Source organism: Anolis carolinensis, chromosome 4 (assembly GCF_035594765.1).
Source record: "Anolis carolinensis isolate JA03-04 chromosome 4, rAnoCar3.1.pri, whole genome shotgun sequence".
Lineage (NCBI taxonomy): Eukaryota > Metazoa > Chordata > Lepidosauria > Squamata > Dactyloidae > Anolis > Anolis carolinensis.
Window position 1 is genome coordinate 58,992,373 of NC_085844.1, and position 25,749 is coordinate 59,018,121.

At 36.9% G+C, this 25,749-nt stretch overlaps 1 protein-coding gene across 4 annotated transcripts in view; it reads right to left on the reverse strand.

Moving 5' to 3' along the window:
• The window catches only part of myom1 (myomesin 1), an 88,002-nt gene that overhangs the window by 29,283 nt on the left and 32,970 nt on the right, over positions 1–25,749 (reverse strand). For 3 of the 4 annotated variants that reach the window (XM_008108701.3, XM_008108700.3, XM_062980469.1), the window contains 15 exons: positions 24,837–25,001; positions 23,363–23,524; positions 19,288–19,429; positions 18,105–18,304; positions 16,149–16,205; positions 14,904–15,028; positions 13,783–13,966; positions 12,686–12,860; positions 10,603–10,724; positions 9,452–9,769; positions 7,377–7,573; positions 6,145–6,271; positions 5,365–5,549; positions 4,111–4,225; positions 537–693 (listed from right to left, as the gene is read on the reverse strand). In XM_008108701.3, the coding sequence (XP_008106908.2) occupies positions 537–693; positions 4,111–4,225; positions 5,365–5,549; positions 6,145–6,271; positions 7,377–7,573; positions 9,452–9,769; positions 10,603–10,724; positions 12,686–12,860; positions 13,783–13,966; positions 14,904–15,028; positions 16,149–16,205; positions 18,105–18,304; positions 19,288–19,429; positions 23,363–23,524; positions 24,837–25,001 (2,431 nt within the window). The remainder of the gene's footprint in view (positions 1–536; positions 694–4,110; positions 4,226–5,364; positions 5,550–6,144; positions 6,272–7,376; positions 7,574–9,451; positions 9,770–10,602; positions 10,725–12,685; positions 12,861–13,782; positions 13,967–14,903; positions 15,029–16,148; positions 16,206–18,104; positions 18,305–19,287; positions 19,430–23,362; positions 23,525–24,836; positions 25,002–25,749) is intronic. The other variant, XM_062980471.1, reaches the window with a different exon arrangement.

A 25,749-nucleotide genomic window follows, 5' to 3' on the forward strand; every position in this document is an offset into this window, starting at 1 on the left:
CTTTAAGATACAAGAGCTTTGTTTAAGCCACAGATACACACTCAACTCGTTTATCAAAGGATACTTACATAATTGCAATGGCGGGTGAGTATATTCATGAAGATCTGCTGGTCCAGGCATGCCACTGGACTCAATTTATCATGCTTGAATGCTTTATGTACACAAATCTACAGAAAGCTTTGTGGATAAAGCCTAAACTGATGCACATAATATAAAGTAGGGGACAGTAAGATATCATGAACATAACACAGAGGGATTAAACTAGATGTTACATAGTAGATATATATGGTGGCTTCCCCCTTTACATATTGTTCTTCTAAATGTAGCCATAGGAAAGAGGTAGTTTGAATCTAGGATCTGGTGCAATTTATCAATTCCTTCTGATTGAGCTAAATTTGCACTACAGTTTCAGAATAGTTTGAATGACATGCCACTGAAAGAATCTAATTTGCAGAAGAAAAGAGCATAAAGTATACATGTTACCAAATATATATATTTCCTCTATAGTGATTTGTTGTGCTTCTCAAATTTCTTACTTTCCGCCTTTGGTGTCAATGGCTAACCGGGAGTCATCCTCAATGGGTTCATAATTTTTGGACCAAACAAATTTAGAGTCTGCAGTCATCTGATCACATTCAAAGTTCAGTGAAATAACTCCATTGTCATCCACTTCAACCACAACTTCTTTTGTCCCTATAAAATCAGAAGAATTATTTAAAATATGTCTGGCATTTGAGCGTTAAAGAAACCTGTGATGAAAAATCCAATTAATAAAATTCATCAACACAAATTGAGTATTCTAGGGAGATAAACCCCTACATTATAGTCTAGTATTACTTCAAGGTTAAAGTAGTGAGAAAATAAATATCAAAATTGACCAAAAGCCAACTTCCAGGTTCATGGAGGGGGTTCCCTAATCAGAAATATCACATTCTTTTCTGGAAATGTTTTAGAGGCAAGATCCTAGGGGGCCCATCTGACCTTCAGGCTGCAATTGATCCTTCTTTGATTTGCCATGACGAGAATGTTTTTTTATGGACAAACATTATTGCAGGTGAAACAGCTCACGAGAAGCCTTCAGAGCAATGTTGTGTCCCATTAGAACCCTAAGGTTAAATTAACTGTAGTTTGTTGAAACAATGGGTTAAAGTTGAGTTTAAATAAACCATAATTAAGTTTAAACCATTTTACAGAAGAAAGTTTTCAAATCCAAGCCAGGGGGTGATGTGAAGTGTTTTATGTATTTTAATATTGTTTTAATAGTTTAAATGGATTTAGCTATTTATTTTTAATAGTCCCTTGTTTAATTCTATGTTAGGGTTTAATTATGACTTAGATTTTAAGTTATATATTGTTCACTGCTTTGAGTATCTTGTACGAGAAAAAAGTGGGATATAAATGAATATAATAAATAAATAATAAAATTAATGACAGTTTGTCATATTTATTCATATGTAGGAGGAAAAACTTAACTCTTCCAAATTGTGAACCCAGAGGGAAGCTAAGCTGTTCTCTTTTGATTTCATCACATGGGGCTGTTTCCTTGTCCTAGGACGCTGCTGAGACGGAGATGGGGACGGAACCCACTGGAGCCCACCACATGATATAGGGCAATGGTTCCCAACCCGTGAGTCCCCAGGTGTTTTGGCCTACAACTCCCAGAAATCCCAGCCAGTTTACCAGCTGTTAGGATTTCTGGGAGCTGAAGGCCAAAACATCTGGGAACCCACAGGTTGAGAACTACTGATGTAGGGCTACGTCTGGCAGGGCTCCATCCCAGCTCCATCTCAGCAGTGTGTTCAGAGGCTGTCCTGAGAACACAGGTAACATCTCATGTTCTCATTCAAGAAGCTGGGGACAGTGTGGGACAAAGTCAAAGGCAGAAGGGACACACTGTGTGATGGTAAGGAGCCAATGTGGGGCGCTGCCAGACGGATTCCCCCATTTCCCCACAGATTCCCTCTCTATCCCCCGGATTATGGACCATCATTATGGATGAGGTCCTAATCAATGATTTGTAATGAATTGAGGAGTGATTTTCTTGCAAAGTAGAATAGTTGTTTTTGTTTCATTATTTTATATGACACTGTGACATTGAAAGGACACACATTTTTTGAGATTTAGTGGAGATCTCAATCAGCAGCTTTGAACAGTTTCAGGTCAATTTTGCAACCTCAAGATCACCCACAGGCTAGGGCAGGCCAAAAGCATGACAAAATTAAAAACTGGAAGTAGGCAGAGATTTACTTCCACTTTCTGTTTTTTACAAAAAAAAAAAAAAACACTTTGGCTTGGAGAACAGAGATTCTGTGTCCTAGTAAAACAAAGCGCCCCCTCCAAAATTCAATTCATCTTTTTTCCCAGTATGAGTAAGGGCATCAGGTAAATGGCCTTTGTGCTGTCCACATGTCATGAAAACATGTCTGTGGTGCATGTAGTCTGTCAGCAACTGCATTTGACTCTCATGATCTCTTACTTGAAATAAGCATTTCAACACCATCAGATTTCTCATCTAAGCTAATAAATTCCAACTGTTTTATGCAATTTAGATCTTAATTGGATCAAAAAGATACAATGCATTTAATTTTTCCCAGAAAAAAATAATAACTGGCTGTACAATCAGAAACTGGTTTTAGACAAATACTCCAGTGCTAAAGTACATAGTACATATATGACTTCAATGAGATGTATTTTTTACTTGGTCCTTTCCTCTCTTCCATTTTTTTCTCTTCTTCATTGAGCTACATGTTCTTCTGCCAAAGGCATGATTAAGCTATCCTCAGATCCTGATGAATCTCCTTACAAAGGAATATAGTGTCTTCAGCTTTCCATAAAAAACAACAACAGCAGAATTTTTGGGTGCTTCAAAATGTGAAGTTCTGAGAAAATTAGCAAAAACGCCACTGGCAATAAAATATGAAACAAGGAAGAACTACAGCTGTTTGTTCTCCCCAATTTCTTTCATGATTGTCTCCTTAGGACAGTGGTTCTCAACCTTCTTAATGCCGCAACTCCTTAATACAGTTCCTCATGTTGTGGTGACCCCCAAACATGAGATTATTTTTGTTGCTACTTCATAACTTTAATTTTGCTACTGTTATGAATCGTAATGCAAACATCTGATCTGCAGGATGTATTTTCATTCACTGGACCAAATTTGGCACAAATACCTGATACACCCAAATTTGAATACTGGTGGGGTTGGGGGGATTGATTTTTGTCATTTGGGAGTTGTAGTTGCTGGGATTTATAGTTCACCTACAATCAAAGATCATTCTGAACTCCATCAACGATAGAATTGGCACATAGAGCTCCCATGACCAACAGAAAATAATGGAAGCGTTTGGTGGGCATTGACCTTGAGTTTTCGAGTTGTAGTTCACCTACATCCACAGAGCACTGTGGACTCAAACAATGATAGATCTGAACCAAACTTGGCACAAATACTCAATATGCCCAAATGTGAACACTGGTGGAGTTTGGGGGGCAAATCCCTTGACATTTGGGAATTGTAGTTGATGGGATTTATAGAATCAAAAAGCCCCTTGAATCCCACCAACAATAGAACTGGGCAAACTTCCCACACAGAACTCCCATGACCAACAGAAAATACTGGAGGGATTTGGGAAGAACTGACAGTGATTTAGGGGAGATGTAGTTCACCTACCTCCAGAGAGCACTGTGAATTAATATATTTTCTTGATGGTCTTTGGCGACCGCTCTGCCACCCCCTTGTGAACCCCCCCCCCCCCCCCCGGCCGGTTGAGAAACGCTGCTTTAAGACTTTGGCTAGCCCATATCTACCGTACATATTTTTCTCTTATATTGGCCTTCACATTCTTCTATCTCCTTTAATGTTTTTTTTCCTTCATAATCGGATGTGTGTGAGGTTGCAAACTTCCAAAAGATCTGTATGTGTCTTCATCTATTCTTGGACACAAGGCTCAAAGAGGCAATGTAAAGTTAGTCTGCTTGTAAGTGATGGTGGTCTCACTTTCTTTTAATACCTATAAGCCAAGACAGCTCGCATGCCCAATTTTCAATCATTCTAATATACATGGACATTTTAATTTCTCTCATAAACAAAATCACAATAGGAGATGAACAAACCTGGTCGGGTTTCAGCTATCACAGGGTCAGTGGGATCTGAAGGCTTCCCAACTCCAGCTTTGTTTGCTGCTCTTACACGGAAAACATAACTGGTGCCTTCTTTTAGGCCACAAATCTAGTGAAAACCAGCACAAGAGAGGCATGAATGAAAAGCTCATTATACCCTGAATGTGTACATTAGCAATACCCCAATGCTATCCAAAGTAATATAAAATTGCTGGCAGACTGATTCAAAGTCGTGTGATGTTGTTTGCACACATTATTTTGTCCAGCTGAGGTCAGACAACCTTTAACCAATTACTATGTTTACTCAATAGAGCACTCTAGTCTAGATGAACCACAGAATCCTGTGAAATGTTTTCATGTGGAAATATAATCAGGTACATTGGTATAAGTGTTGTATGCAACACCCTGAAAGTATGTCAGGGGAAATTTGGAGTTGTTAAAAAAAGGTAAAGGTTTCCCCTGACGTTAAGTCCAGTCATGTCTGACTCTGGGGGTTGGTGCTCATCTCCATTTCTAAGTCCGTAGACACCTCCAAGGTCATGTGGCCGGCATGACTGCATGGAGCGCCGTTACCTTCCCGTCGGAGCAGTACCTATTGATCTACTCACATTGCCATGTTTTTGAACTTCTAGGTTGGCAGAAGCTGGAGCTAACAGTGGGCGCTCACTCCACTCCCGGGATTTGAACCTGCGACCTTTCGGTCTGCAAGTTCAGCAGCTCAGTGCTTTAACACACTTCACCACCGGGGCTCTTTTGGAGTTGTTAGGTATGGGGTATTTTGTTGTTGCTGCTGTTATATTTATACTGATTTATATAATTAGACATATTCTAATTGAATCTAACAATTGGGTTAAATGTCTGACTACATTAATCCTAAATTACAGTCATGTTCTATAAAATGGTATGTTCTAGTTATAAGAATCCAAATTAAACATTTACGATAGAACAAACCGACAAGGTGTAGTATGTGAAAAAGAACCATCTTGCTATATTATCACAACTTATATCTGAGCAGAATGCAAAATAGCCTAAATATACATTTGTTCAGAACTTCTAAGACTACAAGTAACTGTTAGCCACTCTATTCTATTTGTATAACACTTCTATTTCTGATGGACTGAACTAGTTTTTCTCCTGATGCAACTGCAGTCATTTCACACAGGTGTCAAAAAAAATCATCTCAAAAACATGAGCAATTTGCTATTGCTATGTCTTTAACAAGATAATTTATCTCCAAAATTTCCATACCTTCAAATATTTGTTTGCAGTGGCTTTCGCATTTACACTCTTCCAGTGTTCAGCTGATGCATTTGTTTCCTTCATGTCAACATAAAAACCAGTTACAGGACTTCGGCCAATATAAATTGGTGGTTTCCATAATATAACCAATGATTCTTTCCTAACTTCGATGCATGATAAATCATGGGGTGGTCCTGGAATATGAATAGAGACTACAGTTGAAACCACAACAATGACAACTACACAGTACCAAGGAAAGTTATTACAAGGGGGGGAAATGCTGGATCTCAGTGCAATCTAAATGCTACAGAACAAGAAAGGCAGATGTGTTATATCACATTTATATCCATCCTTCTTTGTCTACACTTTATTGCCATGTAACATGGGTCTCCCATTTCTGGAGTATGCACAGTACAGTTCAATTTGAAACTTTGGAAAGCAAAATGGATGTGCTCGTATATCAGAACTTTGAAACAAATGGTCTATCTTCTCCTAAATATGCCTGTTGAGGTCAAAATTAGGTATTCAGTCTGCAAAAACAAAAGTTGTTCAGGACTATCAGGAGATGACATTCATGGAAGCTAACTTCCAAAATGAACATTCTGAGTAAGTGTTTAGCACTGGCAGGATATTTTTTTCTGATAACTTCAGCAAATGGTCTGTCAGGAACACAGATAAACTGCGATCCCAGTCAGCAATTCTATCTCTCTTATCTTTTGTTATGTGTAGTGCAATTTGGCACTGCAAAAGATTCCTTTGCCAACTCTAAATAATCCATATCATTTTAACCTGGAACAGCAATGGTCCATTCTTCACATTTGAAGGACTTGCTAGGTGGAGAAGGGGTGCCAAGTCCAGCTAGATTAGCAGCAGCCACTTGAAATTGGTAAATCGTATTTTCCTTCAAGTCATGTACCTGTAACACAGGTAAAATAAAATTGAAGTGTTGCACACTGCACTGTAGCAAACATAACAGACATTTCCAGTTCATACTTCTTATTGCCTGTACAAATCAGTACTGAAAGGACAGTAGATATTTTGAATACTTGGTGAATAAATATGTACAGTATAATTTGTTTCTTAGCATCAGGCCTGAAGTCATATGGGCACAATTACACAATGTAAGAAGCCAAATACCTTTCTAATGTGACAATCTATACAAGCTTTTAAATTAATTGATATATAATTGCAGATATACACACATACATACATACATACATATAATGATGTATACAGTTGATGCAGAGAACATTTCTAGTGTTCTAATACAACATTTCTCCACCTTTTTTCCTAGTTTCCTAGTTAAAAATTGTTGGAGGCACAATACTAGTCAATAAAGTGAGTATAGTACTATTAAATAAACGTTATTTCTCTCAATCAGTGTTTTAAGTCGGTTAGACTGAAAACGGTGCTAGAGCCTGGACAAAGTTATTGTTGTCTGTCTGCCTTCCTGCTCAGTTTCAGGGCTCATTCCAGCTCCATGTTTCATTTGGGAAATACAGTAGGGCTATTTCAATCCTACCCAATAATAGGAAAGGCAACAAACTAAGAACCCACTCAAATCACAGGATTGGTTCCTAAACTAAGTGAATGTTATTCTTATCCTTTTCTCACCCCGAGTTTTAACTGAGTATTCATGCGGCCCGCCCTGTTATATTGCTTTTTTGATTTTGTGTTGTACTGTATATGATCCTTTATTGTATTGTTGTAATTGTATTATGATATGTTGTTTTTATATTTTGTTATATTGTATTTTTCCCAGGCATGGCCCCATGTAAGCCGCCCCGAGTCCCCATTGGGGAGATGGTGGCGGGGTATAAATAAAGTTTTATTATTATTATTATTATTATTATTATTATTATTATTATTATTATTATTATGTTCACTCCTTCAGAGAGAGAAAGCTTGCTAGTCCTCTTCCTACATGTATCTCCTGTAACTGTCCATGAAATCAAGCAGAAAGGAACACATTCATCCAAAACCAGACACACATGTTTAATACTATGAGATCATGTCCTTACCCTGTATGCTCTCTCACTAACAGGTTTTATGTTAGCTTCTTTCCATTCCTCAGGTTCTCCACCAATCACTTCCCGGTAATTCACATAATAGCCAGTTATTTCAGCTCCACCAACAATTTTTGGTTGTTTCCATCCTAGAACCATGGCATCACGAACGCTTTCAAGTACCGTGATATCATATGGTGGAGATGGAGCAGCTGTTTTGGAGTAAATAGTTTATTATCAAGACAGAAGGATTCAGTCGCTCAATCAAACATTGGCTTGGATTTATTTAGATTCATACTGAAGCTTCCACCTTTTAAGAAAGAAATATTAATGGGTAAAAAAACCATCGGATTGCATCAAATCTTCATTATTTAAGGGAACTTGTCAATAAAAAGTAATGTGACATAAGGTGAGAATGAGTCTTTACTTTGAAACAATTATATCATGGAATTAAAAAGCACTGTAGAATTGTACATTTCAAGTGTGTGTGTGTGTGTATATATATATTCTTTTGATTGAGTTTTACACATCTTTATTTCCCTCTCTTTCTTCCAATCCTATGTTTGGCATCCTGTAATATTTTAATGCTAAGATTACACAATTTGTGGGAGTATTTGTACATTGTAAATCACATCACTTTGCCCAAAGGTAAAGGTAAAGGTTTTCCCATGACATTAAGTCTAGTCATGTCTGACTCTGGGGGTTGGTGCTCATCTCCATTTCAAAGGCAAAGTGCCAGCATTGTCCGTAGACACCTCCAAGGTCATGTGGTCAGCATGACTGCATGGAGCATTGTTACCCTCCCGCCGGAGCAGTACCTATTGATCTACCCACATTTGCATGTTTTTGAACTCCTAGGTTGGCAGAAGCTGGGGCTCACAGTGGGAGCTCACTCCACTCCCCAGTTTCACCCAAAAGATGACTGAAAATATCTGAAGCTGGGTTGGGGTGGGAAGGAGCTGGACTCTGTACTATAACAGAATTCCTATGTAAACTTTCCACTCTTTATTTCCAAGCCATTTTGATTCAAGGCTTACTGGCCACAGGACAATTGGGCAGTACCTTATCCTTTGGATATAGATTAGTACACTTCTATTTTTTAGTCCTTGCTGACTTTTCATATAATTTTGGAAAAAGGACTTACTAAAAATTCAAAACTACCTTTACAAACAATTCCATGGATCCTCATAATAGGTATGAGAGCTTGCCAAAAGTCCCATCTATAAGAGCCAAGGTAGAAGAACTAATGCTGAATGGAATAAGGGTTTTTCAGAGTTATGTTACATTTGATAGGTATGGCATCCACACATACAAGCAGAGAAAGAAACCAAAAAACAAATGCTGGAGTCATTCTCTAGTTTGTTGAGACAAAAGAAAAAAATAAGAAAAAGAAAATGCCCATATTTTTGGCAAGACAGAATAAACACAGTATAGATGCTTTTGCTTCAAGTAAAATTAGTCAAATGACACTGCTCAGTCAGAGTTTTTCCAGACTGTCATGTCATCCAGGCAACACTTGTTTTAAAATTTAATGCTGTTTTTTAGATGGAAAGGTACAACAAACAGCTTAAGGATAATTTAAAAATGAGTCGAATGACTAACTGAAAGTAAATAATCTGTTCCCATCTCCTTACCAAAGTGGTTCCCAAACTCTGGTCTCTAACTGTTTGGACTTCAAGTTTCAAAAATCCCAGTCAGGAATCCTGGGAGCTGAAATCCAAAACAACAGGAAGACTAAAGTTTGGGAAACACTGTCCTACCAGACAGCCAAGTTGGCAATAATATACAACGGATGACTGAATATACGATGGTTGATCCACCTTTCCCTGATAAATAGTAACATAAAGACCAGGAAACTTCTTTGATCAAATTAGCCAACATATGCAACATGCAAGCTTTTTGTTAGAAGCAACATATATGTGCCACAGTCCTAATGATCTTGGATGAAAAGCTGAGCATTTATTAGATGGAGATGATTCCAAATGTAGCCTTGGCAAGATGTCCGCTTGCAGTTTGGGAGGTCACAGATGATAATTGATTGAAATGAAGGCTCTAACACAGTGAAGCCACTCCAGATGATCAAAGCTCACCTATATCACTTTTCTTCTTTGTTCTTTCCAGTGCTGAACGAGTCCCAGGATGAGGTTTACTTGCCTGCTTGGTTGTTGGCTTTTTTGATGAAGAGGTAGGAACTGTTTCACTCATTGCATTGTCTGGTGGACTCCTCTGCTTAGCATTGCTATGGGGCACTGTTTGCCTGTTAGGTTTAGCACTGCGTTTTAACAAAACATCTGTGTCAAAGATAGGCTGGGAGGACTCATGCATGCCTTCCCAGTTGAGAGTGTGGTCTGTTAGTCCATCAGCTTTACCACTTAGTCCAGGACATACACCATGAAGCAATCCTCCCCCTATAATTGCCAAAACATAATAAATACATTTGAAATTAGAGTTCATTCATTCCCAATTCTCCATTATGTAAGTGAATGAAGAAATGGACACATAGCTGGACAGAGACAGGACAAGGAAATGTCACAGTTGATATGACATATGATTTGATTCATATGAAATGTGAGTTAGTTTTCAGTATCATACATCTAAGCAGTCAATACTTCCATGCAATTAATATTTCTTCTAAACATTATAGTGTATTGAAAGATGTTGTTATATTTTTATTGTAACTAAATTGTTTATTAGATGCATAATCTTAGGAAGAAGTCACAATAGCTGTTCCCTTTAGGGTTACTTATTTAGTCATTATGTTGAATTTCTCACTAACAATGTGCAATACACACAGGATCCAAACACAAACACGATGAGGATAATTATATTAGTGGAATCAAGCAGTTAAGCAAAATAGGATGTCAATAGCATGCATTTTTCAAACTGGGACATGTTAGACTAGGCACCATATTATGGAATGAAACTACCAGGTCATTTCACTGCGTGATGTGATGTGAGCATATTTCTATACAGGATTACGAGGAGCACACCCAAGGAAGTCTGAGATGAGAAAGGTGAAAGGTCTACATGTATATAGTGATTGGATGACTGTGAAATGATGAAAATGAAATATCAAAGGTTAGGTAATGCATATGTACAAAAATACAGTAAGTAAATATAACATTCCTGGAATAATAATAATAACAATAACAATAAGAAGAAGAATAAAGAGAGGGAGAGGAGAAGGAGGTTGAAGAGAGTTTGCTTTCCACTTACATTTTAGGAATAGAAGTCCACTTACCAATAGCTGCCTTGACTTCAATTGCTTCTGACTCTTGGGAATACCCACTGAGTCCAGCAGCATTGACAGCTCTAACCCGGAAAATGTAATGGTCTCCCGTAGAAAGTCCATGACAAGTGAATCTTAAGATAAATAGCAAAGAAGCTATTTGAGTGGGATTTTGGATTTTGCATATAACTATCCTCTAATGCCTCTACAAGAAACAGGAGTCTCACCATTTAAGAGTGTGGAAAATTAAGGTTTAGGATGATAAGGAACATCTAACGGAGCAGTTCTAGGGGAAATAATATGCTATGGGAGTATCTGCTGTCTTCTAAGTGTTTCCTCTAGCATGCTTCCCCTCAAATGAAGAGACACGGGGAGATATGGGTTTGTTGATCTCTCTACTCCCCACCAAAAATGGATGTTCCTGTGCTGGATATGAAAATGAACCCAAATACAAAATTCATAAGCAAGCAGTATTAGGAGCAGCTATGGATCAAGGGTTGTGAGGACTGTTTGGGGTTTTCTAAAACCCATTTCAGGATAGGTTGGTAAAAATGGGCAGAGGAAGAAGAAATGAAGATGTATTGAGGTTTGAAATTTTGGTTAGATGTGTTAACTCTGAGTTAACTTGGAAAGCACAGAGTTGAAAAATTCATTGTGTTCCCAGTGATTCAGTCCTGGCACTATGTGTGGATCAGGGCAGAATATCTGCAGCAGGGAGTCTGTCTTTGAATAGAAGCACTGTGTGTTTCCTGCTTGTACACCTCACCATGTGGAGGAGGCAGAAGAAGATGTCCCAACTCTTCTCCTTCATGTCATGGAGGAACACAGGAGTGGGAAAATCTGAACAGAGCAAGTGTTACATTAAAGCTCTCACATACACCAACACAGTTAGTTCTTTCAGAGGAAATAAACATTCCATTCTGTGACGGACAGCAATATTCAAGAAAGAACAGAGACAATTCTATCCTGGCACAGTGCTGATAAGAAAGCATTTCCACAGACAGGAAATATATTTAGAAAGACCATTCTGGGAATGCAAAAGAGACAATTCCATTTTACATTTAATTTACTCATCAGGAGCATACATGTTTTCAACAGCTCAGTTCTCCTATTTATTGGGTAAAGTACAACAAAAGAAAAGGAAACTGGATCTAACTCGCAGTAGAAAACAGACAGATAGATAGTATATAAATTGTATGTGTGGATGCATTCAGCCTGGTCATAGAAAGTTTGTGGGTGCTGAATGAGAAGAGAATTTTGTTTTTGTAAGAGTTCATACTGACGTATTAGCCTTTGTCTGGTGAAAAATGTCAGAATTTCATTGGTCACTGAGGTCAAAAAGCAGCCGGTCCCTGTTTGAAGGAAAACTTGTCCAGACTTTTGGCTGTTTACTTTCTTTCCATGGTGCATTATGTCCCATTATAATCTTTGCCCTTATAAATAGTAATAATATTGGATCGTGTATATATATATTTAAACAAACACATTCTTTAATAGACATATTCTATATTTCTATTTGTTATGCACACATGCACATATTAAATCTGTTTCCTACGTATTAACTATTGCTATAAAAGGGACCTAGGTCCATTTATGACCAAAGCCACAAATCCTATTCTGGATTTAATAATTCAAAGTTGGATGACATTGCAAATCACTGTGTAAGGGCATGCTGAGGTTTGGTTTTTTTAAAACACAAGCAAAATGTTCTTAAAATAGATTCTTTTTCATATATATTGGCAGTGAACTTTGCTACTCTTCCAATGAAATCTGAAATACTTTCACTTAATGCATTGCTTTTTAAAAGACACATATCACTTTGGAGACGATACTATAATAGCATCAATTCTTATTAGTTAATGACAATAACCTTGTTGTTCAAGTCATGTACCAGCAAAATGAAATTCAGATCTGTGCCACATGGTGTTTCAGCATAACATCATAAATCACAACTTTATCCCAATATTAATGTGAGGTTGAATACATTTCCTCTTTTGAACATTTTAACTTTGAGGTATCAAAAGGATTAATCTTACAATCTAAGTTCAAAAGCACAGCAAGCCATAAGATTGCTTTCCAGCCGTCAACCTAATACCTTGTGCCTTTAACTGGATTGTTGTTACATGGTTCCCACTGACCGGATCCAACTTTGCTTGCTTCTATGTAGTACCCAACCAATTCTTTTGCATCTTTGGATTCTGTCCAAGTAAGAACTACTGAGGTGTCTGTATTTCTAGTGGGTACAACATGGCTAGGAGCACTAGGGATATCTAGAGATAAAATGCAAAAAAAACAACAACCCATTATTAATAATGGTCAGCACTGTTCACATTAAAAATACTGGTTGTTTATGCTACTGTAAATATAATCCATCAAGTAATTAATAATGACTAACAAATCAAAGCAAATGGCAATTTCATCCACTGTCAATGAATCTAACCCCATTGTTTTGCCCATTAAATGTTATGAGCATTTCCTAAATGTGCTGAGCAATATCTGATTTGTAGGTATTGTGCTGAGGACATTTCTAATTGTAGATTTTTTTCCCCTAATTTTTAATCCCTATAGTTACAAAGATAAAATGCAAGTGATAAATACCAGTAGTAATCCAAAATATTAAGGAAGTGATGCTGCTAAACAGAGACATGTGAACCCAAACAACTAAAACTGAATTGCTCTGTTCAGTCTACAAGTGTTAACAATCTTTGGTTGGAGTGTGGTCTGATAGACTTGTCACTCTGATTGTAGTGATTGATGGCTAAGATGTCTACATGTGTGCTGAACAAACTTCACCACTACCCCATGCCTTCCAATGAATGAATGAATAAATGAATGAGGGCTTCCAGTTCTGTTAACTGGTGGTGATTGGGGGATTTTCAGCTGCACCTCCTGAAAGCAGAAATACTAAGAATATGATAGAAATGTACTACTCAGTTGTGGCTGGTGACTTCCATATCAGTGGGATTATGAATTCGTTCTGAGATTTAGTATCAATTCTAAATAATTCTATTAATGATGCTAAATCTATTTTGGTAACAGAGTTTGCTATCTTAGACAGCACGTTTCAAGCACATAATAAAACCTAGAGCAAATTCATCACTCCACTATACAAAAGCCACTAGTTGAACTTGATATCACTTTTGACTTGGTAATTTTCTACATATACCAATGATAATGCAATGGTCCACTTACCAAGTTTGTCACCAACCACAGTGGCTTCAGTTGCCTCTGAAGGTTCACCAATTCCTGCTGAATTACAACAGCGGACACGAAACTGATAGGACTTCCCTTCAGCTAAGTCAAAAAGTGCAAAGCGAGGGGACTTTACAGGGATCTCAGTATTCACTCTTTGCCAGTTTTCAGTTCCTGCAACACACTAAAGTCAAAATTTAAGATTTGGACAAAAGAGAACTCTCACAATAAGGCATTATTCTCCAGAAAAAAGTGACCGATTAGTTCATTCTGTCACAATGCTTCATGATAGTTTATAACTAAACCAAAATAGAGTACCCACTTGGTGATGGTGTCTAAAGGTACTTATAAGGGAAAGCAGTTTTTCCCTGCCAAATACAGCAAAAATGTCCATATCTTGATTGGATAAGCCTCTTCTCAATTGTAGCATTCTCTTAACTATATCCTGAGAAAATAAAATAAGCCTATCCTGATTACACCTGGAATTGTGCCACAGTGAATAACTACAGCTCTGCCTCTCTTTGTTGCTTAAAATGGTATGAAACAAATGTGGTGAGGAAGGCAAAGTATCAGGAAAAAAGACAGAATTGACATCCTATGAACTTCAATATCTCAAGTAAATTGCTGAAGAATATATTGTTGCCAAAAATTATTTATAATCAACATTACTGTACAGACTTTTACAAGTTAGAGGATAATGAAGTACGGAAACAAAATAATCACTGGGTAAGCACGCATTAATAAAATATTTTCAAATTTGAAAATGTGCTTTTGTCATGAACCTTCTACCTGCAATTTTCAGAATCCAGTAATATTTTCAAATTTGAAAATATTACTGGATTCTGAAAATTGCAGGTAGAAGGTTCATGACAAAAGCAAATTGAGTATTGTGAGGCTTTCCCCCTCCCTTCTGAGGTTCTTGTTACCGATTCAGTTCTTTCCTGTCTATTCACTCCAGTGTTCAGTCTATTGTAAACACTACCTACGGGTTTTTGTTCCTGCTATGGAGTAAAAATCATTCAAAATAAGAAAAACAGGAGCCTGAAGCTGTTATTCTGGGAAGGAAACATCACTTAGGAGACAACGAATGAGAAAATAAGACATTGACAATTTGGTTTTACCTTCTCAACATAGTACATGACACCCTCATGACCCCGTTCATATGGAGGTTTCCAGCTAAGCACAATATAGTTCTTTGTGGCTTCTGTAACATGGAGGCCCAAAGGTGGTCCAGGAACAATACCCTCTGAATAAAACAAAAGTGAAGAAAAGCCTTTATATATCTGACACTACTAAGCCAAAGCTACAATAGATCCATATGGCAGGTAAGCCTTTTGACTATTAGAAGGTTTCCTTCCATAATGCCATGCAATCTGAATTTAAAAGCTAAAACTCAGGGCTGTATGATTAGACAAATCTGGAATTTTGGATCAATTTAGATTAGATCTAAATTGGTTAGTTCATCCCAATGCAGATCTGGAAAAGTTTGGTTCAGATTCAGACCAACCAGTCAAAGGATCTAGACACTATGTCTCCAATATAGTGAAAAGAATATGGTGTGTGTTAATGAGTACATGGGCAAATGAAGATAGACTTTGCTTTCTGATAAATTCCAGTTTCAAATCGAGGGCAAAAATCTCATCAACATTCTTCAATTACAATGCTTTGGAAGGGAGGGATAATGTGAGGTCACAGCACGATACAAATATAGACTTCCTAATTATTTGTTTCTATTCCACCGAAGACATTCAAATTTGGTTAACTATGAGAGATATGGATAATTTTGGCCTCCCCAGGGGTTCTTTTCAGTCTGTCCACTATGACCCTCAGCCTGCAAAAACTAAAAAAAAAAATTCCCCCTTTGCTTTAAACATTTTCATATGGCTCTAAGGTGCACATTTTGCTACATTTTTGGCATCTCTATATTTGAGGTACAACAAAGGATTTTTTTTCCAGCAAGTCGCTTCTTATTGAAAAAAGGCCTCTTTGGTTGTTGCACTGGAAAAGACAAACATTATCCTCCTAGTTGTGGTGGTGTAGAATGTTTAGTCATTACCTTACTATATCCTGGAGAGATTTGAGTGTATTACTTCCCTCAAATACACTTAAAAGTAATCAAAATAGTTTCAACCCTAATTGATTTCCACAAATTTGCCTGTTCACATAGATGTATAGAAGCTACTGTATTCAAAATAGTTTAGCAGCTAGAAAATAATCTGTTACCTCAGAAAACCAAAAGTTATTATTGATGGAACGGAAGCCATTCAAAGAAATATTTGAAGCTAGCAACACAGACAAGCCCTCAAAGCAAATAAATGCTTCAACTAATGCAGATTAAGCAACTTTTATAAGAATGTGGAATTTACCCGTAGGTTCCTCCTCAGTTACTATGATCTGTCCAGTCCATGGGGCAGAAGGGTGACCTGAAATAGAAAAAGAGATCAATTATACTAGAATGACAAAGCAATGCATTTATTTCTGAAACATCATTATATTAACAAAGGGCTATGGGAGTACTACTTCAATAAAGAAAACAGAAAGTACTAAGACTTCCAATGGCTTTCAACAAGCCCTGTAGCATATTGGAATTGAGGCTACAATTTCTACAAAAGCTTTAAGATTCCAGAAATGGATGGGTATTTATTCAATATGCATTGAAACCACAGTGAACTATATTCCTTTACGTAGTAGTGGTTCTCAACCTATGGGTCCCCAGGTGTATTGGCCTACAACTCTCAGAAATGCCAGCCAGTTTACCAGCTGTAAGAATTTCTGGGAGATGAAGGCCAAAACATCTGGGGACCCACAGGTTGAGAACCACTGCTTTACAGCATCCCAAGATCTCAAGGTTTAGTTCTACAAGAAGAAATGGAAGAATATTCAGGCAAGAGTACTACCTTGAAAAGTCTGAGAATATATGCTTTCCTCATGTGGTAAACGTTGTGCTGTTTCTTTGAACAGCACATTCTGTGCAACTGGAGTTAATAGTTAAGGCATCATGTGTTATGATATCCCCAGGTGTTGCCCCTCCCCAACATTACCAGGGGCTATCTCCTGTGACATCACAAATGGTTGATCCCTAGGTCTCAGGTTTTGGTGCTGAAACTTCAGGGTATGACACATTTTTGACCTGGCAACCATATTCCCGTGACATGAACACTGAACCAGATTTTAATGGCGGGGATTAAAATCAATAGAGAAAATTAATATTTAAAATGTCTTTGAATATATGAGAATTCACAGAGAATACTTTGGAACTACATGAGTCCTGAATCAATGATCAATTCTGGAAAGCATGTATTAGAATCCACAGAGATCGGAAGAAACAGATCTTCACATGGTTATCAATAATTTTACTCTTTTAAAAATGTTAATGATTACCCTATTTTATAAAAAGCCCAATGTATTTCCATATATGTATTATTGATTGGCCTTCTTTCAAGGATGAACTAGAATAGGACAGCACACGCACACACACACACAACAATTAGGAGTACAAACACATGAATATATGAATGAGTTAATACAGTAATTCTATTTAATATTAATAAAAACCTTTCACCTTCCCTTCCATCTATCAATAACAGACATTTCTGGAGTTCATCTTTTTGAATTTTCATTTATTATTGTCATTTATGCTTATTCTAATGCAGTCCTTGAAGAAGGTCAATCCATAAGGCTGAAATGCATTTGGTTCTTCACAAAAATAGGATAATCATATATATATATTTAAAATAACAACCATCAATAAGACCTCTTTCTTCTTTTTTTCTGTGAAAACTATATCAATCCTGCCCAGACCAAAATAAGATACAGAACATTTCTAATCTAATTTTAATCTATCCTGAGATAGGTCCTTGACATTCACATCAATTATTCAGGCAAATTCCATTATCGCTGCGAGAAAAGTTCCTTTTGTGTATGATGCCAAGATATTGACAATCTATCTGAGCGAAGTGGTCTGAAACAAAATAATCAATGCTCACAAAAACATTATTCTAAGTATATCATAGCAAAAGCTCTTATCAAAATTGTGTTCGTTCCCATGGTGAAATGATTTGTCTAGGCTTCATCATGGAGAACATTCCAGCTACGGTCTCTCTGCTGGATATTTCAAATGAAGATACTTAAAACAGCAGATCCAATGAAAAATTAGAAACATAACAGAGTATTTGTTTTTAACAAATCCTACTTTGAACGATAAAAAGTTTGCTTTGTAGCTTCTCCCTCTAGTGGAAAGTTCTTGCATTTATCCTTTGCCCACATTTTTCCAAAAGTAAAGATTAAAACATCTTGAGGAAATATATCACAAATGCTCTTACTTCTAAGCCTAGCCCTATCAGCAGGATCTAGTGCCGCCACAGGCTCCGAAACACGGGATGGGATGCTTATTCCAGCGTTGTTCACAGCTCGGACCCGGAATACATAGGAGCGCCCTTCTATTAAGCCTGTGACGGGGAAGCGTGCAAACTTCACTGGAGTTTCATTGCACTGGGACCAACGAGTAGTGCCAACTTCACATCTGGAGATCAAGGGGGGAAATTATTTCTTTAGGCATAGGTAAATTCTGAATATTCATCCCATGTTGACTTGAGTGCACCTCCTTAATACAATTAATATCTTGCTAAATATGCATTTTATTGATAAACAAGGTTGTTAGAAACCTTCCTGTACATGCATGCCACCATGATAATGAGAGTGTTAACTTAGATTGATCTGATCTCAGAGGGCTTTTCTGATGTTCCTACCAAAGTTATTCCAAGGACAGGCACTATTTATGAACATGTCATAGCAACATTTGTGCACACACAGTTTTGACCATAAATTAATTTGCTCAAAGGAGAGTGGAAAGTAGGAATGTATCTCCACTACTCAGTATAGCAGTTTGATACCAACTTTATAAGGGCTGATAACTACTGATTGACATGTCTTCCATCTAATCCTTTTGTTAAACTACCTCCAAGTTCCATGATTGAATTACTCATGTAAACTATGAGTGTACAATACAGCACTTTGATAACAATCTAGCTGCCATGGTTCCAACTTGATTGCTTTAGTAGAGTACAGATCTCTAGAAGAGAATTCCAAACAATTCATCATACTACAAATCCCAGAGTTTTGTAGGATGAAGCCATGACACTTGGAATTTCATACCTAAAATGAAAATAAAAACAAAACTTGGGACTAATAGAAGTAGAGTTGTGCATGGAAGGATAATGAGACCAATTCCATTTCGAAACTCAAAACAAATCTCTCATATCACAATTCTCTCTCTTTTGCGTCTGACTCTGGTTGGTAGATTCCATTGTTCTGATTTTGTTTTGTTTTCTTTTACAGTATTTTTTAAAGAATAGATTTCTGATCTATTTCTGATTTGTCCACCCCTGAATTCAACAGAATAGCATAATGGGATTATAAATACAGATGGACATTTTCCTAAAACTAAGAGGTGATTCAAGTCACACTATCATGGAGATCAGTTGTAATTTCAGAATAAAAACTGACTTGTCAATGAAGTATCCCACAATGGGACTTCCACCATCAACAGCTGGCTGTTTCCAAGAGATGATGACATAATCCTTGTTAGCATCCAAACACTTCACATCCAGTGGAGAACCAGGGGCTCCTGGCATATCTGCATCAGCATCTATATGGAGGGAGACAAATATTTTACAATGCTGAGTAACAATTAATGAGTAGATTTAAATATACCAAGATATCTCTCTGTTAGCATCAACACTGGCAGTATTGTTTGTATAATTCTAAATCATCAATGATTTTTAAAATAATGAATATTGATTGTATAGCAGGAATTGTAAAAACATTGCATCATTGAGATTTAAAGAAAAAGGGAATGTGGCATACACAATACTGTCCATATCAATACTATTAAAACAAACATGCAAGGTACACTAGGTTTATTATTAATCATGTATCCAAAATTACACAATAAGTTGTATTATTCGGTAGGGATCTGTATCTGTATTTCTTTAGCTTTGCATCAGTACTGTAATCTACAGTACTGATGCAAGCTTCTTAAACTGTGGGTCCCAACCCCAAATGGAGCCTTCTTATCTCAATGTTGGGGTCCTGAAAAATCTGGCAACAACAATAAATGTTTTCTGAATGTCACCGAGTGGTTGCTTTAGACATTTACATGAATCTGTTGTACAATGTTTACAAGGGACTGTGCAGAAGATCCTTCAGCTGTACTTCATAAAAAGGAAAATCAGCCTGTTTATCAAGCTTTGCAAATGTCATTTTTTGTTAATACATGCATGATTTTTACACTTATTTGATATACCTATATATATGGGGTCATGTTAAAATTATTGGGGTAAAAGAGGTTCTGAGTAGAAATGATGAAGAAGCTCTGCTCTAATCCATGTATTACACTGTATCCCAGTTTTGCTTGCAACCACTTCTGGAAAGAGGAGACACCATATCCTTTCACAACAGAGCAATTCCTAAGCTTTTAGAATGCAGCAAAATGGCCTCAGAGGGCTTCCACTGGTGGCTGCTATTCCTGATTGCCCCTTTACAGATGAATAAGATGAATGCCAATTTGAGGCACATCTCAAGTCTTGTGAGATGAAGTCCTCTTTCAACATTTCCAGTTCCCATCGAATTTCATAGGAGCCCATATATCTTGTGTGAGGTTCTCCTGTTGTGAAATTTGAGATGGACTTTATAAAAGTGTGTTTTCTATATACTGGGCAGTTTTCAACTGACTGGGCCATGGCGGGGGTTGTTGTACATCCACATCAGAACAATGTGAGCAATCCTACAAAGTACTAAAGCAGCTGCAGGAAACTGGCCGTAAAATTGAAAGGGTTCCAGCAGACACCCCTGAACATTTCTTAAATTAAGCCTGAGTGATACCTTGTTTCTTTTTAGAAAATAATAACAGAAATATATATTTGCATCGTCTCTTATAAAATGTATTATACGAACATTGTTATATAGTAGAGTGATCTAGCTCTGGATCTTCATGCAGGCATGCTGTGAAATGGAATGTAGTGTACGATATGAATTTTGCAACCTTTCTTCCTAAGAGTTTTGAAAATTAGGGATGAGGGAGAAACTTGATTGGTTTGCACACATTGATCTCCTTTGCATTTCCAGAATTCCTGGGAAAACCAGAACATTACCCCCAACATTTTGCTTTTACTTATATAAACAGTGTATTAAAATGCATAGCAAAAGCTATAAGGGAAAAAAATAATATACATAAAATCTACATATCATGATAATTTTTGCCTGCATATACTTCATTAATTTTGAAATATGTAAGCATATTTTTGCACATAATTGTGTGTGTGTGTGTGTGTGTTTTAAAAAACACCAAATAATTAGACAAGTCTTACTGCACCCACTACAATATTTTCCTGATGGAAAATGTAGAATTGTAAATAAAGGCAAAGGTCTTCCCTCTTGATTAATTTTCTCCCTGAGACCTTTCCTCTTCCAATATTAATATTATCACACAAACATGTCTGAGAACTGCAACTTATAACTTACACTAACCACAGTAAGATCAAATATACTAGACATGTGGAATGTTCTTATCTTGAAGATAAGCTGCATTGTTTGTTTGGAACTATATTTTAAACATACATCTGTAATGCTATAGACACTATATCAAAGTGAGCATGTGTACGATTCTGTTGTGTGGCTTAACAAATCTTTATTTTTCTTTACTTGAATTTCTTTCTTTTTAGAATTTTCAACAATGAATGTAATGTATCTCAGAGAGAATGTCTCTTGATCAAGTGCTTGAATGTCTCGTGAACAAGTGTTGGTGTCATCACATTTCACTGGTTCATGGAGTGACTCTATATCAGTCCCAGCTGCTGAAGGCAGCTGAAGAGAGTAATACGAGTCCAAATTCTTGGCTCTCTGGCCAAGTCCAGAATGGCGCCACTTTGCCCTGTTCAGAGAACCTTAGGGAAATGCAGATAACAGTCCTCTTGGGGTGCATGGCCAAAGTGGACATAATTACAGATTGTTTTTTTTTAAATCCTAAGAACTGGCTATTTGGGGTATCACAAGAACAGATGCTACCAAATCAGCAAAAAGGGTTGAAATAACCTATTTTTATTTTCTGTGAGGATGGTACTAGATCTTTTAAAATCCTTAGTAAGTATCAAACTTTCTCATGTTTGAAAATGCTTATTCTTTGTACCACTTAGTTATAAACAAATAAATTAAACTACAATCCTCTACAGACTTATCTGAATAAGTTTTAATCAATTCAAAGAAGCTTTTCTTTCAATTAGAGACATGTATAGGCCTGCATAGTTAAATTTATATACTATCTGTCAGATGCAGACTTTCTCTTGTCTTTGTATTCCAATAAGTTCCTATATCATTTTCTTGTTATTTAAAACCACAGATGTTTCAATAGAGTGATAGAGCTTTTCCCAACAACTAGTGAGTCAATAATCTCACCCGCTAGGCAGCAACAGGAGTTATTCTAATAGAAAGAATAAGATCATTTTAAGCCACTAGCTTATCTATTTAAGGCTTTTTCTCAAATATCTCATGTAGAGTCTACACAAGCTCACCCTTACATATTTGTACTATGCTCTAGGTTTGAAGGACTGGATATGTTTATGCTGTGTTATGTTGTTTTTATTGTTTTATATTGTTTTAAATTATAAATTATGACTATGTTTTAACGTATGATGATGCTGAGCTTGTCTCCATGTGAGCCGATCCAAGTCCCTTTGGGGAGATAGGAGCGGGATATAAAAATAAAGTTGTTGTTGTTGTTATTATTATTCTACCCTCTATATCAGTGGTTCCGAACCTGTGGTCCCCAAAAACTAAAATATGGTCCGCGGCCTCACAGTTACTACACCGTTGCAACGAGAGTGACTGGTCACGCAAAATCCTCTTATAGTGCCAAGGCAACAGGGATGTTGGGAGGGCAGAGGCTGACTACCCATGAAAGGCATGACAACAAGCCTCCTGACTTCTGCTTCTCCTTCACCTCCCTCCCCCTGAGCGGAGCCATTCCATATGGTGCCTGGAAATGGGGGTGCCTTAGTGTCTTCGTTTTTAGGCCTGTTCCTCGGGTTTTTTGGGGTGTTGATTCATAAAATTGCATTGGATAGACCACATCAGCTCTAGATTATTAAATATGGTTTTGTATGTTCTGTATCAGAAACTAGAGCTGATGTGGTCTATCCAATGCAATTTTTTGAATCTGCACCCCAGATAACCAAATTGAATCTAAAGTTTGATTTGTAACCCTTTTGGTACTAATGTTGGAGAGTGGTTCCCTGGTCAAAGTGGTCCCTGGTCAAGTGGTTCCTGGTCAAAGAAAGGTTGGGAACCATTGCTCTAGACTGAATATTCTTATGTGGGCTATAAGGAACTACTCTAACTCATCTTACCAACTCCCCCTCATTAGAGTGCATTCCCATGTTGAGCAATGTCACTGCTAGTAAATCCAATCTGATTTTCAACAAAACATTAAAGTTGGATTTCTTATAAGTGTTGGTGTTCAGGTTTGTGCACATAGGCGTGTGCCCACATATGTTACTAAAAGCTCACCACCATCCCTAAATCTTACCTCGAACAAAAACATAAGCACTGTACTCTTCATAGTAATCTCCCATCACCACACGGAGGGTATAAAGACCTTCATCCTCTTTGTTGGCATGAGTCAGGGTCAGTGTAGCTCTTTCTCCACTCCAGTGTGTCTGGACCCATTTTGATGGAGTAAACAAAACTCCTGTAAGTGAACAGAACAGAATATTTTATGTAAGTTTAGCATAGAAAAATAAGCCTTCTAATGGCCAGTAATTCCTCTCCATGTAAGATTATCTCCATATTCATGGCACTTAATGGTTTCACTACCTACATCAAACAAAATATATCCTCTCTAAAAATTATCTGCATCCTCCAGTCAATTCTATGGTATGCTTCCATCAGAAGTTACTACAGTGATATGTTGGAAAACCTAACAAATTCCCAAAGAGGATAAATCTCTAGGAATTTTCCAGTTTGCCATTTTCTTGGTAAGCTGAGGAAAATATCTCCCATGGATATGTGGATCATACTGTAATCTTTACTAAATATGTAACTGAATGGTGGGCTTGGGGGTGGGTCAATTTTGTCCACTTTTATGTTTAAGCATACTGTAAAATATAGCAATTAAATCATAATATAACTTTTAAAAGGTGCTATTAAGGTGTTGTTATCCTTATGTTCTTTCAAGTCAATTTCAACTTATGGCTGCTCTTCTTATAGTTTCCTTGGCAAGATTTATTAGAAGAGATTTCCTATTGGCTTCCTCTAAGGCTAAGTAATAGTAACTTGCAAAAGGTCACGCAGTGGTCTCCCATAGCTAAACCCTGGTCTCCCAATGTGCTTATCTAATATTGATTGTTTTAGTATTATAACAACAACAACAACAACAAGCATTATTTATATCTGGCCTCCTCTCCCTAAAGGGACTCAGGGTACCTGTATATAACACTATGTAACAAATTTGGAAAAAATTATCTTCCTTGTTTGAAAGTGTTATTTCCTGTTTGTGTTATTTCCTATCTGATGTATTTAATCTCTGTTCTGTGTATTTTAATATATTTTAATATGCATATTTGTAGAATTTTACAATGTTTATGTGTTTTAATTATGCTGTAACCCACCTTGAGCCACAAGGAGCAGCGAGTAAGAAATAAAATTATTGTTGTTGTTGTTGAACTTTATTTCCTATCATTCTTTGATATGAGGATGGCAATTAAGAGTGATTCTGGATGGATCATTTTTGACAGGTCCATTAAATCATTTTTCCTATTCCGTTTCCACATGTCAACCTGTGCCAAGTGTACAGTGAGAGCAAATATCTTCTACATACCTAGTGGATGGCAATACAATCTGAGAATACAAAGGGTAATACTTGGTTTGAATTCATCCATATAAGATTTCACTTCCTTTCAAGGACTTCTTCATAATGGTTCTCTACAATGCATGAGCACAGATATGTGCTATACAGATATGAGTGATCTAAGTAACAAGCTGATTTTGCCGCACACACTCACCATTTCTGTACCACTGGATTTCTGGCTGGAAACGCTTAATATCAGGGTGAATGATTACAGTACAGCCCAGACTCACTGTTTCACCTTCTCTTCCAAAAGAAACCTCAAATGTATCTACAAAGTGGATCTCAAACCTGGAAGCATAGCCATGTGGAGTAACACCAACTGTAAGAAGAAGAAGAAGAAAATGAGCTTATACCTTTGACGTGCACCAAAACGGAATCGTTCCAATATATTTATAGAATTGTTTTTCTTCTATCAAAACATTAACTTTGGAACACTAAGCAAAGAGAGCCAATTATCTATTAAATCTATATTCTACAATTGTCAAAAATATTGTGTTTAAGATGGCTAACAACAATAACATAAAACAAAAACAGATTAAAAGCCCAAATAAAACAGATCAATGAAAAGAAATTGCAGGAACCAACCAATTAAAATGCCTTCTGCAGCAATCCAACTTAAATGTCAAAGGTTTGTTTGAATAAAAGTTCCTTACTGCTGGCAAAAGGTCAACAGGGAGAGCACAGTGATATTAGAGCCTGGGAGTGGCCATAAAAAAGCCCATTGTACCATCCTGTGTAAATATATCCTATGAAAACTTGGGCAAATAACTAGATCTATATTGAGCATTAGTAGTTTACCTTTACTATTGATCTGTTTTTTTGAGATTTAGGTAACCAATATATTTCTAAGACCTATATTAACATGCATAGATAGACAAGTGTGTGCATGAAATTTCCTTTGTTGGATCAATGTTCAGAAACATAGCAGAAACATAAAATCCAATTCTACCCCTTTCTGATTGTCATTCAAGTGACATCCACTTCTGAGTATCCCAATGTATATTTCAGATGAATTTCTGATTTTCTGTTTTGTTTTTTTAAAAAACGTGTGTATAATGACATGATCT